The sequence below is a fragment of the Oncorhynchus gorbuscha genome, linkage group LG02 (assembly GCF_021184085.1).
Source record: "Oncorhynchus gorbuscha isolate QuinsamMale2020 ecotype Even-year linkage group LG02, OgorEven_v1.0, whole genome shotgun sequence".
NCBI lineage: Eukaryota > Metazoa > Chordata > Actinopteri > Salmoniformes > Salmonidae > Oncorhynchus > Oncorhynchus gorbuscha.
The window spans coordinates 44,970,204-44,989,167 of record NC_060174.1 but is presented as its reverse complement, the minus strand read 5'-3'; the positions used below and the strand labels follow the sequence as shown (position 1 = coordinate 44,989,167).

The window sequence follows — 18,964 nt, the reverse complement described above, 5'->3', positions numbered from 1 at the left end:
CTGGGTTGTTGCCTTCCTACGGCCTCCTCCACGTCTCCTGATGTACTGGCCTGTCTCCTGGTAGCGCCTCCATGCTCTGGACACTACGCTGACCGACACAGCAAACCTTTGTGCCACAGTTCGCATTGATGTGCCATCCTGGATGAGCTGCACTACCTGAGCTACTTGTGTGGGTTGTAGACTCCGTCTCATGCTACCACTAGAGTGAAAGCACCGCCAGCATTCAAAAGTGACCAAAACATCAGCCAGGAAGCATAGGAACTGAGAAGTGGTCTGTGGTCCCCACCTGCAGAACCACTCCTTTATTGGGGGTGTCTTGCTAATTGCCTATAATTTCCACCTGTTGTCTATTCCATTTGCACAACAGCACGTGACATTTATTGTCAATCAGTGTTGCTTCCTAAGTGGACAGTTTGATTTCACAGAAGTGTGATTGACTTGGGAGTTACATTGTGTTGTTTAAGTGTCCCCTTTATTTTTTTGAGCAGTGTATATATACCCACATATGAATATTGATCACAGGGACTTGGTTTGACTAGATGTTTCTCTGGTTGTAGGCTACTCATAAGGCTACACTGTAGTCCTTTACTGCAGCCTGGTCATGCTATGGATCAAGATGGTCATGCTATGGATCATTTAGCTATTTGATTTAGTATTTTAGGACCCATTTAGATATGTATATATTTTTTTTTTAAAGACCAGGTTGTTTATTGAGAGTGACAGGCAGCCTCAGTGACAGACAGGCTGACAATACATTAAAGCTCCTGGGCCAATGGGCCATTCAGCAGCACTGAGGCCACAGATATTTTGTGTAACCTGATTCCTGGGCTTGCAGGACAGTTCTGGTGCTTACCAGCCATGGCAGGGCAGCGTCACAGCTGCTAGCCTCCCTTTTTAGCAGCAGCCACTGCAAACTTTACACAGGGGGCTGATTCGTATGGTGGTCAAATATCTCTGGGTTTGGACTAGGCATTTCTGTGTTTGTTTTTGGAGGTTTTTATTTAAATTTATCAACTTTTATTCAACTGGGACGTGCCATTGAGGTCAGAAGACCTCTTTCCCAAGGAAGACTTAAGTTTTCTGGGTATATTTACATTTTTTGGAGCATAGAAGAGAACAAAAATGGATAGGAAATTGAATCTTAACCGAGCCGAGACTTTTTCCTTTATCAACCCTTGGATAAGGTACTTCCTGTTCTTTTTCAGCTTCTTGTTCTGGGTAAGTGGAGCCACTCGGCTGAAGACCTCTAACATACTGTAACAAACGTAAGCCCTAAGTACCAGTGATCTGTCTGTGGATGTGTGTAATGTACAGTAGGCAGTGTACAAACCACTGAGCAACAGAATGCTGCACTTCTAAAACAGAAATACGCTCTCAAGCTAAGCGCTCATGAATTAAACATGCAGAGATATAACTCAGAAAAGGTTTCCTGGGCTGCAAAGAGCTGGCAGACGCTCCCCCTGTTCAGATGATTCACAACTGTAAAATGTCGACATTCACAGCAACAATATATCAATCTGACACGTTGTAGGTGAAATTTACTGTCTAATTTCAATGGTTCTTCATGAACTTTGCACGTTTAATTATTCCTCAAAACCTGCTGAAAGTCTTAGGGGTGGTGTAAAATGTCCACTAAATTGTTAAATACGATGAGGAATGGTTATCTTTTACATGACCAAAAGTTACACGTTTGTTGTAGTGTAGACCTAAAGCCTACAGTCTAAGCTATTTAGCCAGTATTGTGTTTATTCAATGAAGAGCTTGTGTGTCTGGTAAGTCTTCAACACCACCATTTGTTAAAGAGAATATTGTCATATGTCTCCTATAGACTGATTATCTCTTCTACCAAGCACAGGGGCTGAATGGCTGTCCTAAAGCTCACATGACCTTGTTGTCATTGTGAGTGTGCGGCCACGCGGCAGATAGACAGGGGGCTTGATGCTGGTGCATGGTGTTGAAGCCATAGAGATAACACTGGGGTTTTATCTCATTGGGTGAGCAGACAGCTACAATAAGATAGAGGATAGGGCAGAGATGATGTGATAGACGAGAGATGAGGACACTCACAGGATGGGAGTCGCATTCACGTTCCATTGGCTCTTTGTGCAGGAGCAAATCCCATCGGGAATATATTGCAACCTGTGATATCACCGCTCTATCAATCCTTCTTTATCCATGTCTAGGCAAACAGAGAGAACAGAGATGTGCAGTGTGTTATTGAACCGTCCAGGCCAGGGGACCGGTGGCTGCAAAACATCACTGGGCTAGTTGTGTGTGTTTATCTGGACAGGCCCTGGACTGCAGTGCTACAGCCTTTTGTTCCAGTCTCGTCCCCCTGGCTTGGCTCAGCTGAGTCAGGGGCTCAGGCCGCCCCAACACAATCCACCCAGGATACAGGACCGTTTCTCCCTGTTCAAAGCCTGGGAACATATCTGGAATAGTTTCACCAGTCTACCTTATTCCCAGCACAGACCAACATTTTTTTATTTGATTTTGTCTCCCCAATTACGATCTTGTCTCGTCCCTGCAACTCCCCAACAGGCTCAGGAGAGGCGATGCGTCCTCCAAAACATGACCCGCTTAACCAGACTTCTAAACACCTGCTCTCTTAACCCAGAAGCCAGCCGCACCAATGTGTTGGAGGAAACACCGTTCAACTGGCGACCGGGGGTCAGCCTGCAGGCACCCGGCCCACCACAAGGAGTCGCTAGGGCGTGATGAGCCAAGTAAAGTCCCCCCGGACCAAACCTAACCTGGACGACACTGGGCCAATTGTGCGCTGTCCTATGGAATGAACCCGGGTCTGTAGTAACACCACTAGCACTGCGATGCAGTGTATTAGACCGCTGCATCACCCAGGAGGCCAGCACAGACCAATTCTATACAATAGGCATGTTTCAGCCAGCCAGCCAAGAGGGCATCACAGGCAACCTAAGAGCAACAATTACAGTACTAATTTATTTGGACGATCTTGAAAACACTGGAGCTCCAATCAAACTGTGTTGTGTGTGGATGTATTATCTAGAGGTCATAAATGGAAAAGTACACTGTTGCTAGGTATTGCTCTCCAACCAAGGCGGTTATGACAGCAACTCTTTTCAGACGTTGATGATTCCATGACTGAAAGACAGCGCACAACAAACCATTTTAATTCTCTCATGTGTCCTCCTCACAAACAAACCATACGATCTATCAAGCAAAGACGTCTATGATTGTTAATGGTCAATGCAAGTCTCTCTTGCAAAACACATTTTTTTATTTCAACGAGACAAAGCAGTATGAGACAACCAATTTTGTATGTTTAAATAGGAGCTTGTGCAATTAATTTCACAGAGAGATCCTACGGTGTACAAGCTCCATCAGAACCACACACTATTGGCCATCAGGAAGCCAATCAGGGGGTCTGTAAACAAAAGACAAATCATACAAATCATCATTCAAGGTGGTATAACAATCATGTAGGGAAATAGATTTTGAAAACAGAACTCTGTTTTTTTGCTTTTTGACAGAGTACACATCACCTACTGACAAGGGCTAGCTCCAAGGACTCTAGCTCCAAGGACTCTAGCTCCAAGGACTCTAGCTCCAAGAATAGGGTAGCCAAATGTCTGTCTGCCAAAAAATAATAGAAATACAAATGAAGAGCTGGAACAACTATCAAATCTTCTGTCTGAGATTAGTTTGGCAAAGAAGAAACCACACAGCAAAAGCTGACAAATGAACTAGACAATTCCCAAAAAATAAATGGAGAAAAATTGAAGGCAAGCCTCGACTGATTTGATGAATAGCCCTAAGCCCAAGGTTGAAAACCGTAGCAACAAAAACAAAAAACAGCATTTTAAGGGCTCTATTCAATCTGTCAGGCTGAAGCGTAACGGATTCCACGATAGAAATGTAAAAGGTCATTTCGGATTGAGCCGACATATGCAGCGTTTATCATGAATGCGGTCTCCGCTATAAAGCGGGAACATTGCCTTTAAATTTCAATCACGCTGTTAAACTGAGCGTCTGTGATGCGGATTGAATAGAGCCCCAAGTTATTTACTGTTAAGGGTTTCCTGATCTAAAAACAGTTGTATTATTACTATTTTAAGGAGATTATATGCATATCTGATTTATTGTCCTCTTTCAGGTCTTCTCCTTGCTGATTGTTGCTATAGGGGTATATGCAAAGGTTCAAAAAGCAACAGGTATGACCCATTTTATTCTGCATATTCCAAGCCATACATCTGTATCTGAAAATATGCTTTCTGCAATCTTAACTTCATGACATGGTTTTGCCTTTCATTCATTCCAATATCACTATGAAACAAATCCCCAGTAGAGGTGCCCAGAAAGATCCCCCCAGATCATAGTAGGTTGTGCTAGTGGGTCACACCACACGGTTGTCTGTGTTCGTCTCTTGCAGACACGGTCAGAGACACGTTCCTGATCGACCCAGCGGTCATCCTGATCGTGGTGGGCGTGGTCATGTTCTTCATCACCTTCTGCGGCTGCATCGGAGCCCTGCGAGAAAACATTCACCTTCTGAAGACGGTAAGGCCAAGCTTTTCATATTCAAGCCACCTTTAAACAATACATGTGAAGACAGTCGGAAGAAGGTGCTCCTAAACGATATTCAGTACAACAACTTTTTCCCTCTAATGGAGAACGTTGAAAGGTCAGGACTGGAAGTAGCACTTATGGGAAACTCTGTACCTACCTGCCTCTGACAGAATACTATCTCTGTAACGTCTCTTCTTCTCCAGTTCTCCTTCAGTCTGACTCTGGTCTTCCTCACTCAGCTGGCCATAGCCGTCCTGGGCTTCTTCTATTCAGACCGGGTACTGTTTCTACACTTCCTGGGGTCTGGTACTGCGCCTACAGCCTGGTGTCTGTCTAGTTCCTACTCTCTCTCTCTCTGTGCTGTCTTCGTGTCTGCACTCCCGTCGCTGCTGAAACAGGGCAGTTTAACCACCCTCGCAGCATCCTCTCCCCATCCGCTAAATGATTCAAACGCTCTGTCACTTCAAAGTGGAACCAAATGTTCAATTTCAACAAGATCTCTTCTAGGACGTTTGCCGTTAATGACATTCGGGAGGTGCCTAGAGGCATACTGTGGGTGACAGACAGAGAGGAAGGGAGGTAGGGGGAGATTCTCCAGGGGGACCGTGGGCGTATTACCACTCTAAAGCATATGTTATTACAGCCGTCATAGCACATTAGGAGCCATCTATTCCAGCCCCAGGGCCCCATACTTAAAGCTCTCTCAAAACATCCCCCAGGGGCCATTCCCATAATCAAACAAGCCGATTTACATGAACATAGTACTTTACATACCTACCCTCCTTCTACTCTGTAACCCCAGACACGAGACGCTCTGGGGAAGTTTGTGAATAAAGCCATCGTGCACTACAGGGATGACCTGGATCTGCAGAACCTCATGGACTACATTCAGAGAGAGGTAATCTATTCCACTACATTCAGAGAGAGGTAGTCTATTCCACTACATTCAGAGAGAGGTCATCTATTCCACTACATTCCACACATACATAACATGCTATATTCTCTTAATAAGTTAAACCACATCACACCCGGGTTGAGTTCAATACAGCGAGTCCCAATAGACACACAACGCCATTTTGAAGTCTTTGCAACTGACCTGTTCCCATTGGGGAGGTTGACTTAACATGTTAACCAGGACACCACAGAGTGACCTCAGATCAAAAGTTATGTTACCCCAGCTTCAATCAGGCTTCCCACATGAAAGCCCCTGAGTAACATGCTGTTCAACGCATTCTGCATCTCCCCTCGCGTGTTCACCCATCTGCACGTACGGGCACACTTCGGCTGCTGGCGTGTTCACCCATCTGCACATACGGGCACACTTCGGCTGCTGGCGTGTTCACCCATCTGCACGTACGGGCACACTTCGGCTGCTGGCGTGTTCACCCATCTGCACATACGGGCACACTTCGGCTGCTGGCGTGTTCACCCATCTGCACGTACGGGCACACTTCGGCTGCTGGCGTGTTCACCCATCTGCACGTACGGGCACACTTCGGCTGCTGGCGGGTCCTCCCAGGAGTGGAGAGTGAGAGAATGTACCAGACAATGTTTCTAATGATCCCTTTTCCTTATATTTCTCCTTCTCTCAGTTCAAGTGCTGCGGCTGGAACAACTACACTGACTGGTCATGGAACCTGTACTTCAACTGCACCCAGGGGAACCCCAGCTCTGAGCGCTGTGCGGTCCCTTACTCCTGCTGCACCCCCGTACCAGGAGAGGTGGGTGGGGGCTCAAAACATATACAGTGCATTCAGAAAGTATTCATACCCCTTTACTTATTCCACATTTTGTTGTCACAGCCTGAATTCAAAATTAATTTTAAAAAGATATATATAATAATAATCTACACACAATACCCCATACTGAAATGTTTGCCAACTTATTGAAACTGAAACACAGAAATCCCATTTACATAAGTATTCACAACCCTGAGGCAAAACACGTTAGAATTACCTTGGGCAGCGGTTACAACTGTGAGTCTTTATGGGTACGTTTCCAAGAGCTTTGCACACCTGGATTGTACAACATTATTATTTTTTTGAATTCTTCAAGCGCTCTCCAATTGGTTGTTGATCATTGCGAGACAGCCTTGCCATAGATTTAAGCCGATTTAAGTCAAAACTGTAACTAAAGCCACTCAGGAACATTCAATGTCGTATTGGTAAGCAACTCCAGTGTACACCGAGTGTATAAAACATTATGAACACCTGCTCTTTCCATGACAGACTGACCAGGCGAATCCAGGCGAAAGCTATGATCCCTTACTGATGTCACTTGTTAAATCCACACCAATCAGTGTAGATGAAGGGGAGGAGACAGGTTAAAGAAGAACTTTGAAGCCTTGAGACAGTTGAGAAGAATTGCAACAGTTCTTGGTTTTTCACATTCAACAGTTTCCTGTGTGTATTAAGAATGGTCCACCACCCAAAGGACATCCAGACAACTGTGGGAAGCATTGGAGTCAACATGGGACAGCATCCATGTGGAACGCTTTCAACATCGTGTAGAGTCCATGCCCTGACTGAGGCTGTTCTGAGGGCAAATGTGTTCAATCTTCATGTTTTGTCAATTCAGTGTGTATTTGGCCTTTCCTGCTGAAAGGTGAATCTGTCTCCCAGTGTCTGCCTGAAAGCAGACTAAACCAGGTTTTCCCTCTAGGATTTTATCCTAAAAAGCACCCTTGCTGATGACTAGCATAACCTATAACATGATGCAGCCACCACCATGCTTGAAAATATGAAGAGTGGTACTCAGTGATGTGTTTGATTTGCCCCAAACATAACACTTTGTAATCAGGACATTAAGTTAATTTCTTTGCCACATTTATTGCAGTTTTACTTTACTGCCTTATAACAAACAGGATGCATGTTTTGGAACATTTTATTCTGTACAGGCTTCTTTTCATTCTGTCATTTAGATTCATATTGTCAAATCAAATTTTATTTGTCACATACACATGGTTAGCAGATGTTAATGCGAAAGTAGCGAAATGTTTGTGCTTCTAGTTCCGACAATGCATTAATATCCAACGAGTAATCTAACCTAACAATTTCAAAACAATTACCTTATACATACAATTGTAAAGGATTGAATAAGAATATGTACATAAAAAAATATATGAATGAGTGATGGTATATAACGGCAGAGGCCAGATGCAGTAGATGGTATAGAGTACAGTATATACATATGAGATGAGTAATGTAGGGTATGTAAACAAGATGCAGTAGATGGTATAGAGTACAGTATATACATATGAGATGAGTAATGTAGGGTATGTAAACAAGATGCAGTAGATGGTATAGAGTACAGTATATACATATGAGATGAGTAATGTAGGGTATGTAAACAAGATGCAGTAGATGGTATAGAGTACAGTATATACATATGAGATGAGTAATGTAGGGTATGTAAACAAGATGCAGTAGATGGTATAGAGTACAGTATATACATATGAGATGAGTAATGTAGGGTATGTAAACAAGATGCAGTAGATGGTATAGAGTACAGTATATACATATGAGATGAGTAATGTAGGGTATGTAAACAAGATGCAGTAGATGGTATAGAGTACAGTATATACATATGAGATGAGTAATGTAGGGTATGTAAACAAGATGCAGTAGATGGTATAGAGTACAGTATATACATATGAGATGAGTAATGTAGGGTATGTAAACAAGATGCAGTAGATGGTATAGAGTAAAGTATATACATATGAGATGAGTAATGTAGGGTATGTAAACAAGATGCAGTAGATGGTATAGAGTACAGTATATACATATGAGATGAGTAATGTAGGGTATGTAAACAAGATGCAGTAGATGGTATAGAGTAAAGTATATACATATGAGATGAGTAATGTAGGGTATGTAAACAAGATGCAGTAGATGGTATAGAGTACAGTACATACATATGAGATGAGTAATGTAGGGTATGTAAACAAGATGCAGTAGATGGTATAGAGTACAGTATATACATATGAGATGAGTAATGTAGGGTATGTAAACAAGATGCAGTAGATGGTATAGAATACAGTACATACATATGAGATGAGTAATGTAGGGTATGTAAACAAGATGCAGTAGATGGTATAGAGTACAGTACATACATATGAGATGAGTAATGTAGGGTATGTAAACAAGATGCAGTAGATGGTATAGAGTACAGTATATACATATGAGATGAGTAATGTAGGGTATGTAAACAAGATGCAGTAGATGGTATAGAATACAGTATATACATATGAGATGAGTAATGTAGGGTATGTAAACAAGATGCAGTAGATGGTATAGAGTACAGTATATACATATGAGATGAGTAATGTAGGGTATGTAAACAAGATGCAGTAGATGGTATAGAGCACAGTATATACATATGAGATGAGTAATGTAGGGTATGTAAACAAGATGCAGTAGATGGTATAGAGTACAGTATATACATATGAGATGAGTAATGTAGGGTATGTAAACATATGAAGTGGCATTGTTTAAAGTGGCTAGTGATACATTACATTAAGATGCAGTAGATGGTATAGAGTACTGTATATACATATGAGATGAGTAATGTAGGGTATGTAAACATATGAAGTGGCATTGTTTAAAGTGGCTAGTGATACATTACATTAAGATGCAGTAGATGGTATAGAGTACAGTATATACATATGAGATGAGTAATGTAGGGTATGTAAACATATGAAGTGGCATTGTTTAAAGTGGCTAGTGATACATTACATTAAGATGCAGTATATACATAGATGTAATGTATAGTAAACAAGATACAGTAGTATACATATGAGATGAGTAATGTAGGGTATGTAAACACGATGCAGTAGATGGTATAGAGTACAGTATATACATATGAGATGAGTAATGTAGGGTATGTAAACAAGATGCAGTAGATGGTATAGAGTACAGTATATACATATGAGATGAGTAATGTAGGGTATGTAAACAAGATGCAGTAGATGGTATAGAGTACAGTATATACATATGAGATGAGTAATGTAGGGTATGTAAACAAGATGCAGTAGATGGTATAGAGTACAGTATATACATATGAGATGAGTAATGTAGGGTATGTAAACATATGAAGTGGCATTGTTTAAAGTGGCTAGTGATACATTACATTAAGATGCAGTAGATGGTATAGAGTACAGTATATACATATGAGATGAGTAATGTAGGGTATGTAAACATATGAAGTGGCATTGTTTAAAGTGGCTAGTGATACATTACATTAAGATGCAGTAGATGGTATAGAGTACAGTATATACATATGAGATGAGTAATGTAGGGTATGTAAACAAGATGCAGTAGATGGTATAGAGTACAGTACATACATATGAGATGAGTAATGTAGGGTATGTAAACACGATGCAGTAGATGGTATAGAGTACAGTATATACATATGAGATGAGTAATGTAGGGTATGTAAACAAGATGCAGTAGATGGTATAGAGTACAGTATATACATATGAGATGAGTAATGTAGGGTATGTAAACAAGATGCAGTAGATGGTATAGAGTACAGTATATACATATGAGATGAGTAATGTAGGGTATGTAAACAAGATGCAGTAGATGGTATAGAGTACAGTATATACATATGAGATGAGTAATGTAGGGTATGTAAACATATGAAGTGGCATTGTTTAAAGTGGCTAGTGATACATTACATTAAGATGCAGTAGATGGTATAGAGTACAGTATATACATATGAGATGAGTAATGTAGGGTATGTAAACATATGAAGTGGCATTGTTTAAAGTGGCTAGTGATACATTACATTAAGATGCAGTAGATGGTATAGAGTACAGTATATACATATGAAATGAGTAATGTAGGGTATGTAAACATATGAAGTGGCATTGTTTAAAGTGGCTAGTGATACATTACATTAAGATGCAGTAGATGGTATAGAGTACAGTATATACATATGAAATGAGTAATGTAGGGTATGTAAACATATGAAGTGGCATTGTTTAAAGTGGCTAGTGATACATACCATATACTGTATATTGCAATCTTGATGTAATGTATCACTAGCCACTTTAAACAATGCCACTTCATATGTTTACATACCCTACATTACTCATTTCATATGTATATACTGTACTCTATACCATCTACTGCATCTTGCCATCTTGATGTAGAGTACAGTATATACATATTAGATGAGTAATATAGGGGATGTAAACATTATATGAAGCGGCATTGTTTAAAGTGACTAGTGATAAAGTGTCTGGAGTTGACAGCAGCAGCCACTCAATGTTAGTGATGGCTGCTTTAACAGTCTGATGGCCTTTAGATAGAAGCTGTTTTTCAGTCTCTTGGTCCCCGCTTTGATGCACCTGTACTGACCTCGCCTTCTGGATGATAGTGGGGTGAACAGGTAGTGGCTTGGGTGGTTGTTGTTCTTGATGATCTTTTTGGCCTTCCTGTGACATCGGGTGGTGTAGGTGTCCTGGAGGGCAGGTAGTTTGCTCCCGGTGATGCGTTGTGCAGACCTCACTACACTCTGGAGAGCCTTACGATTGTGGGCGGAGCGGTTGCCGTACTAGGCGGTGATACAGCCCGACGGGATGCTCTCTCTCTCCATTTCAGTTTGTCCGTGATATACGCCGAGGAACTTTCTACCCTCTCCACTACTGTGGAGTAACTACAATGTTGTTGATCCATCCGCAGTTCTCCTATCACATTCATTCAACTCTGTTTTAGTCACCATTGGGCTCATGATGAAATCCCTGAGCAGTTTCCTTCCTCACCGGCCACCGATTCGATGGACGCCTATATCTTTGTAGTGACGTAGTGTATTGATACACCATCCAATGCGTAATTAATAACTTCACCATGTTCAAAGGGATATTCAATGTTTGCTTTCAAATGTTTCTACCCATCTACCAGTAGGCGCCCTTCTTTGAGAGGAATTGGTTAAATCTGTGTTTGAAATTCCCTGCTCGACTGAGGGAAATTGCATGTGTGGGGTACAGAGATGAGGTAGTCATAAAAAATGGTGTTAAACACTATTATTGCACACAGAGTGAGTCCATGCAACTTGCGACTGCTTAAGTAAATGTTTACTCCTGAACTTATTTAGGCTTGCCATAAAAAAAGGGGGTTGAATACTTGACTCAAGACATTTCAGCTTTTCATTTGATTATTCCACTTTGACATGTGGTATGTGTATTTTGGGGGTATTTCTGAATGCACTGTATGTACGTTAACCGAATGACCAGGCTGCTGTCGGGTTTGGTTCCTTTGTGTAACTGTTAAGGTGTTGGGTTGACAGTCGCTGGACCTGGGTTCGAGTCCCGGTAGGGGCCAATCCCTGAATTCGCAGCATTGGTGTCAGAAGTGGGATGGGTTAAGGTCACTAAACTTACATAGATATAGACTTTCTTACACACACACACACACACACACACACACACACACACACACACACACACACACACACACACACACACACACACACACACACACACACACACACACACACACACACACACACACAGGTCATTATGTATAAATGCTGACATCACCCTCATTACTGGAGAGAATTAAAACACTTAAATGGAGATCTACAGACAAAAGCATAGAAGTTCTCACTCTGGATAGAATTACACTGACCGTTTACAATGCGATCAGAAACCCAGTAACTAAACACAACAACCGAGGTAGTGCTACAACCTGCAGTTCACACGCTGTAACTACACGGCAATTATAACAGATGAAATGAATCACAATTCATTTAAGTCGATGCGGTTGATTTATAATTCAACTCGTATGTTATTACAATGTAGTTATCTGTTTTGAGTCAACAGCGCATCACGATTGCTTATGTATGAAGTCTTAATGTTATTTTGTCTCTGTACAGGTTGTGATCAACACCAAGTGTGGCTTTGGGGTCCAGACTCAGAATTACCTCGAGGCCACCAAGTCCATCTATCCAGTGGGTTGTGCAGACCGGGCGGTTCGGTGGATTGAGTCCCACCTGCTATTGGTGGGGGCTCTAGCTCTGGGTCTCTCCCTGCCTCAGGTAACCCATGCACAAGGGCTACATACAGGAGGTGGAGTGGGGAACACCAGCCTTCTCATAGTGGGTCTGCATACAACAGAAATGAGGCACAGGCAGATTTTAGATTCAGGTTGGGATGATAAAACCCACCACTGAGATGGTGGCCTACTTACCACATCATGTAAGATATTATCCAAGCCTATATTCCCTCACATCCTGAGTGTGAGGCACTCATGAATCACATCCCTATAATAGCCTTGAAAGCTTTCAAAATGTGGGATAATTTAAGTTGGTGTTTAATTAAGTTGCATGACTCACCCACTCTTGTCTGCTGGTACAGTAGCTCATTTCTCAGAGTGCTGTGTGCAGTTTGTACAGTCACTAATGAACGGGGCTGCTCACTACTCATCTGTCATTTCTCTCTCCGCCTCCAGTTTCTCCATCTATCCCTTTTTCTCTCTATCCCTCGCTCTGATATTCCACTGATTTGGTCTCCTCCGAGAGGGAAGTGTGTAAATTACCCACGAGTCACGTCAAAACAATTGCCTTACAATTCCGACAGCTTTGATGTGGCGTCGTATTGAAGAGCAGGAGTCAATGCCTACTTTCCCTGTCTCTTCATTTATTTAACTGTTGTTTACATCACCCGATGCTGTGATCACTTGCACAAAAAAAGCTCCTATTGATGCAAGTTAAAACAAACACAATGTGTTAAGGTCAAAGAATAACTATCAGACTCTGCAGTCTGTTTTCATGCAGATGTTAGATGAAATTTGCTAAGCAATAGAATTGTATCCACTGTGCATGGTAAAGCCACGCAGGTTTTGACCTTCAGAGACTATTCTTAGTAAGCCGTATTAAGCTTTATCTAAGAGTGGCGGTGTTGGGAGTGAGTTAGCACCCAGCCTTGCGACTCAAATGAGACCCTATTCCACATACTGGGCTCGGAACAAAACTAGTGCACTGTGTAGGGAATAGGGTGCTATTTGGGACGCTGCCAGAGTGTGTTCTTGTCTCTGTCAGATTGCAGGCATTGTGCTCTCCCAGATCCTCATCTCTCAGATCCAGGATGAGATCAGCTCAGTGTTGTGAGAAGAGGATGGCCCGACCGACACAGAAAATAACAGAACAACTAGGAGAGAACAGAGAAGAAGTACTGGCCACTCCAGTTAACAAAGGGCATCCATCTACGGTTATATTACACAGCCTTCGGAGCATCTGATTTAGTGGTGTGCTGTATAGACTGGATGGAAGTGTGTCATTATATGCTGGACTTAGTTGACTAAAGGCTGACATTGGAAGTGTTTATTTATTACATTATTTATACATGATTTTAAAATATGATTTATATTGACATGAGGATATTCTTTTCTGAAAATGATGTATTATTTATATTTCAAAGTGTGATTGCTAATATAATTTGCTATATGACACTGTAAATGTTGTGTTACAGAACATTCAATTGAACATACTTTTTCACAAATGTTGAAGTTATAGAAATCATTGGATATTGAAAATTTTGATAATGGACCATGTTGATGATCATTTCTATTAGGTCCACGTAACTAAAGAATAAAGGCCACATTCTTCAGCCAAACATCCAGTCAATTTGGGGAGGGTACCTCTGCAGTAGCCCCTGGTCCAGACTCAGTGACATCCAGCTTTAGGCCCTCTGCCCAGGCTACCCAGGTTAGGCATGCAGGACATGGGCTCTCTGGATCAGCCGGTCAGTGAGGGGCGAGTTGGGCTTCGTTGCCTCACGCTCCACCAACAAACATCTCCAGAAGGACAACACAAGACAAAAAAGGACAGTTCTAGATGGAGTTCTTTAGAGTAGAACATCTAACTGGAGAACAAAAGGCACTCTGCAACGGTAATCAGTAGATACAGTACACTGTATACAGACAATTGTGTACTGTATTGCACCCAGACACTCTTGCATTTTACAGACTTCAGGGGGTGTCAATAAGGACAAGCTTAGCCATGAGAACATACTGATGAAATTCAACAGTCAAGATATTGTTTCTTCTTCTACTCCCCTAACGAGGGAGCACAGGGAGCAGAAGACGAGAGAAAATAAAATCTTACTTGACAGAGGACCATTTTCTTAGGTCATGTGTATTATATTGTACAGATAAATCAATATTGTGTATTTTAGCCATTCACTTTTGTTGGGTTCTAACTTGAAAAACGTATTCCTGTCATTATATTAGAACTTATTGATTACGTTGCATGTATAATAAATGCACGTGTCACGGATCAATGAAAGGGTGAATAGGAACTCTGTGTATGAAAAGTTACTATGGGAGAAAAGGGAAACAGAGTATGACATCACTTGTAAACATCCTGGAGAAGTGACCGGATAAAGAGCAGCTGCTACCAGGCGGCTCGATCAACGAAGACGACACCAAACCGTCAGGCAGTATTGGGTAACAGATAGCAGTTGAGAAGTTACATCCCTCATCTCATCTGGACATATAAATGGTTGTTTGATCATGTGCAAAGTGTGATTGCAGCTGAGGCACCCAGTGGGTTGAATAAAATGGGTTAGAGCTTTTACTAGTTGTGCATTTGAGTTAACTCCTGTTTGTTCAGAACCCAACACTTTTTGTCTCATCGATGTCTATTTTGAGAAAGAAACATGCTCGGCATCTACGTCATTGTTCAATCACAGTGGCACAGCATTGAAGTGACCTCGGGGCTAATAACACAGCAAATCGGAGTAAAAAGCCTTTCAATTGGAGGCAGCCCATCAATGTATTTTACCTGGCTAATTTCTGGTGATGAGTCACTCCTGACTTCATTGCTGCGTGAATCAGCAGCAGATTAAAGACGTCTCTCTGAGAAATGGAACAAACAAGGCAATTACAATACACACTAGACCCAACATATGTTTTTACCACAGAAGAAACACTGTGTCTACCTCTCTGGATCATGTTCACTAGGGCACACCATTTCAAAAAGGTTGTGGAACGGGGAAAAAAAACATCTTATTGGACAAGTTCGGGTGGCACCTGCCCGTTTTCTTCCGGTTCTTCCCAAGTGAACACGACCCTGCTGTTGTACCCATAGAAATACGAATGAATAGAAAGGGCATCTCCATTCAGGTCAATGATAACATAATGGGTGTACTGGCAGCCATTTTGAGTGTACAATACCCATGCCAGGAAGAGTACCCTTCAATCTGTGCTGTGATTTGTTGAGTCATCGCTACTGACATTACATGAGCCACATCGGTTAGCATCATTTAAAATGTCAATCCAGCATCAGTTGATGCAACATTCCAAATTACCATGGAAATTATTGCATCACAATACCAGGCAGCCATTGAGTGTACCCATGAGTTTACCAGTTTTAATTCTTTACATGTTTTATTTCACCTTTATTTAACCAGGTAGGCTAGTTGAGAACAAGTTCTCATTTGCAACTGCGACCTGGCCAAGATAAAGCATAGCAGTGTGAACAGACAACACAGAGTTACACATGGAGTAAACAATTAACAAGTCAATAACACAGTAGAAAGAAAAAAAGTCTATATACATTGTGTGCAAAAGGCATGAGGAGGTAGGCGAATAATTACAATTTTGCAGATTAACACTGGAGTGATAAATGATCAGATGGTCATGTACAGGTAGAGACATTGCTGTGCAAAAGAGCAGAAAAGTAAATAAATAAAAACAGTATGGGGATGAGGTAGGTAAAAATGGGTGAGCTATTTACCGATAAACTATGTACAGCTGCAGCGATCGGTTAGCTGCTCAGATAGCAGATGTTTGAAGTTGGTGAGGGAGATAAAAGTCTCCAACTTCAGCGATTTTTTGCAATTCGTTCCAGTCACAGGCAGCAGAGAACTGGAACGAAAGGTGGCCAAATGAGGTGTTGGCTTTAGGGATGATCAGTGAGATACACCTGCTGGAGCGCATGCTACGCGTCAATTGCCAGGGTAAGAGCTTCCAAGCCCATTCATTCTTAGTTCTATGGTTGTACCTAAATAAGGATCGTTTCCCTATGAACAGCGCCTAAGGACGATTGTATTGTGGTTAAATTAACACAGGGTTAAATGATTTATCACTCATTGCATTGTGCTTTACATTCCCATAGGCCTATTAGAAACACAGACTGCCATAGCCTGAATGCCTCAGTAAGTGTTCGTCAAAGGTCCTTTTTTCTGACATAGATTATATCTATTCCTGGTCTAAAAAGCACTTCCAAAAAGGACATTCCCTATTGAACATGCTTTTCACTCCAGGCGTAGGTTTGAAAGCCCATAGAGCTCCTGAAAACCCCCCCGATGGTTCACAAAATGGGGGCTCACCTGCGCGTCACTGCCTCCTATCTCCAACATGCGGTAGCGTATGGGCTGCAGGAGTTCCACGGCACGGCTGTAGTTGCCCTGGTCGTACTCCAGCAGGGCCTGACACATGGGCAGCCCCACGCTGCCAGCCAGCAGGTGCTGGTAGTTCTCCTCTGGAACACTAGACACACAGCAGGAGAGAAGATCGAAGACAATAGAGATGTCAAAAGCCCTATTATACTTACAATTTTTTTAAATAAATGTATGCTCTCACTGAACTGTATGTGATCCCTGCAGAAATGGTGTCACCATGGTGTTACGAGCAAAACGAGGTCTGAGGTTTATTCCGTACTGTCAAATACAGTTCATGACCAGAAGCTTCAGGGCATCATCCGTACACAGCCAGACTAAAAGGCCAATTGGATTTACAAAACGTTGTAGGATTAACATCTGATAATAGATAGTGTAGGGCATTACTGCATGTGATTGCAGAAGAGAGAAACGCGTGAAATGACAACACATCCCACCAGACAGAGTTGCTTTCATAAAAGCTCTAGACTAGTCCATGCATTCCAATAAGATTCCTAGACATTGGTGTGAAACAGGGTTGCATTTGATCACCTATTCCGTTCTCAATGTATATTTATCATTTTACTCTGGCCATCAAAGCCCTAGAAAAAGGTGTCAGTCTAAACAATTTTATATGCAAATGGCATCGTATTGAGCTCTGAAACTGAAGATGAGCTTCAAGAAAATGGTAAATATTGTTAACTGGTGTGAACAATGGAAACTGAATATCAATGTAGACAAAAAGCCGTACTCTATAGAAAAAAAAACCTAGAACACCTTTAATGTTCTCCTGCCATATTAACGTTGTCAGTGAGCACAAGTATCTGGGGTTGATTATTAATGCATTTTTGGATTACAATGTGTCTGTTAAGTATGAAGCTAACCATGTGAATTGTGCCCTTGGTGCCATCATTACAAAGTGTAAAGCCATGGGTGGCCTACCTTGTAAATGTGTATGTACTTTCTGTAATGACGGCTCCGTTGAAACTGAAGCTCATACAACGAAATAAGGGATGATCTTTGTCAGCTGTCCAGCCAAAATTAACATTTTCACGGTCTTGATGAAAATAAATAGTGACGTTTTATCCAGTAACAATTGTCCTTTCATTCACGTTGCTTATGCAAACGTGTATAGATGATGTAATGCATTATTGATGACGTCTGTACCATGTTTGATTTTTGAGACACTAAAAACTCAATTTGAGTGGTCTACAATGTGGTTTTAAAGAAATCCGATTTTTTTGGTATAATAGTAGCGTGATATGTTTTCTAACTCTGCATCACTGTTCACAAACACGGAAACAAAGGACGCCTCAAAGGAATCAAATAAACGATGAGTATCATTTTTGGTAGCCTACTCTGTCACAGTACTTATATTTAGGTTTTATTTGGGAAATGACACTGGACCACTAGGACCAGACAAATGGTGGTGGTAAACATCAGGCGATCTGTAAAGACACATGGTGTGTGTGGCCGGGGATCTCACCAAACAACACAAGAAACGCCAAATAAGATAAAAGGATTTTACTACAGTCAACTCTACGGCTCAACACACATTTAAGATAGCAGTCGTGGTTAAGTTTGTGGCTCATAAAGAGCAAGTCTATTAGCTACCATCCACTCACCTAGTGACATTGGCTAGTTAGAACTTTTTTATTTTCCAGATTTTTATTTGACCTTTATTTAACCAGGTAGGCCAGTTGAGAACAAGCTCTGACAGCTGCTGCTTAAAGTTAGACTCCAGCTTCAGTGATTTTTGCAATTCGTTCCAGTTATTGGCAGCAGAGGACTGGAAGGAAAGGCGGCCAAAGGAAGTGTTGGGGATGACAAGTGAAATATACCCATTGGGGCGTGTGCTACGGGTGGGTGTTGCTATGGTGACCAGTGAGCTGAGATAAATCAGGGCTTTGCCTAGCAAAAACTTATAGATGACCTGGAGCCAGTGGGTTTGGCGACAAATATATAGTGAGGGCCAGATTTGGGTTCGCGCCCAGGCTCTGTCGTAACTGGACACGACCGGGAGGTCCGTGGGGCGAC

General features: G+C 41.8%; 2 protein-coding genes across 7 annotated transcripts in view; one reads left to right on the top strand and one right to left on the bottom strand.

The window, feature by feature from the left end:
* The first annotated feature begins 882 nt into the window (after positions 1-882).
* Positions 883-15,118, top strand: tspan33b (tetraspanin 33b). 6 transcript variants are annotated; one of them, XM_046310779.1, is made up of 8 exons: positions 883-1,218; positions 4,133-4,190; positions 4,409-4,536; positions 4,749-4,823; positions 5,348-5,443; positions 6,138-6,266; positions 12,424-12,585; positions 13,588-15,118. In XM_046310779.1, exons 1-8 carry the CDS (start codon positions 1,123-1,125, stop codon positions 13,654-13,656), a joined length of 813 nt encoding a protein of 270 aa, XP_046166735.1. In that variant the 5' UTR covers positions 883-1,122; the 3' UTR covers positions 13,657-15,118. The 6 variants fall into 6 exon arrangements, with proteins under 6 accessions (XP_046166735.1, XP_046166759.1, XP_046166727.1 ...); XM_046310803.1 differs by having other exon boundaries at positions 883-1,184; positions 12,424-15,118; XM_046310771.1 differs by having other exon boundaries at positions 4,785-4,823; positions 12,424-15,118.
* The window catches only part of ttc38 (tetratricopeptide repeat domain 38), a 22,864-nt gene continuing 17,754 nt past the window's right edge, over positions 13,855-18,964 (bottom strand). Inside the window, exons 12-14 of the mRNA XM_046310749.1 lie at positions 16,880-17,039; positions 15,331-15,404; positions 13,855-14,342 (exon numbers count right to left, since the gene is read on the bottom strand). Coding sequence (XP_046166705.1) covers positions 14,255-14,342; positions 15,331-15,404; positions 16,880-17,039 — 322 coding nt within the window. The 3' untranslated portion in view covers positions 13,855-14,254. The remainder of the gene's footprint in view (positions 14,343-15,330; positions 15,405-16,879; positions 17,040-18,964) is intronic.

Excerpts from the sequence above, each read along its gene's own strand:
- tspan33b (XM_046310763.1), top strand. The coding sequence starts at position 1,123 with ATGGATAGGAAATTGAATCTTAACCGAGCCGAGACTTTTTCCTTTATC. Across the intron at positions 4,537-4,748 it reads ACATTCACCTTCTGAAGACG|TTCTCCTTCAGTCTGACTCT; the intron begins GTAAGGCCAAGC and ends CTTCTTCTCCAG. Across the intron at positions 5,444-6,137 it reads TGGACTACATTCAGAGAGAG|TTCAAGTGCTGCGGCTGGAA; the intron begins GTAATCTATTCC and ends TCCTTCTCTCAG.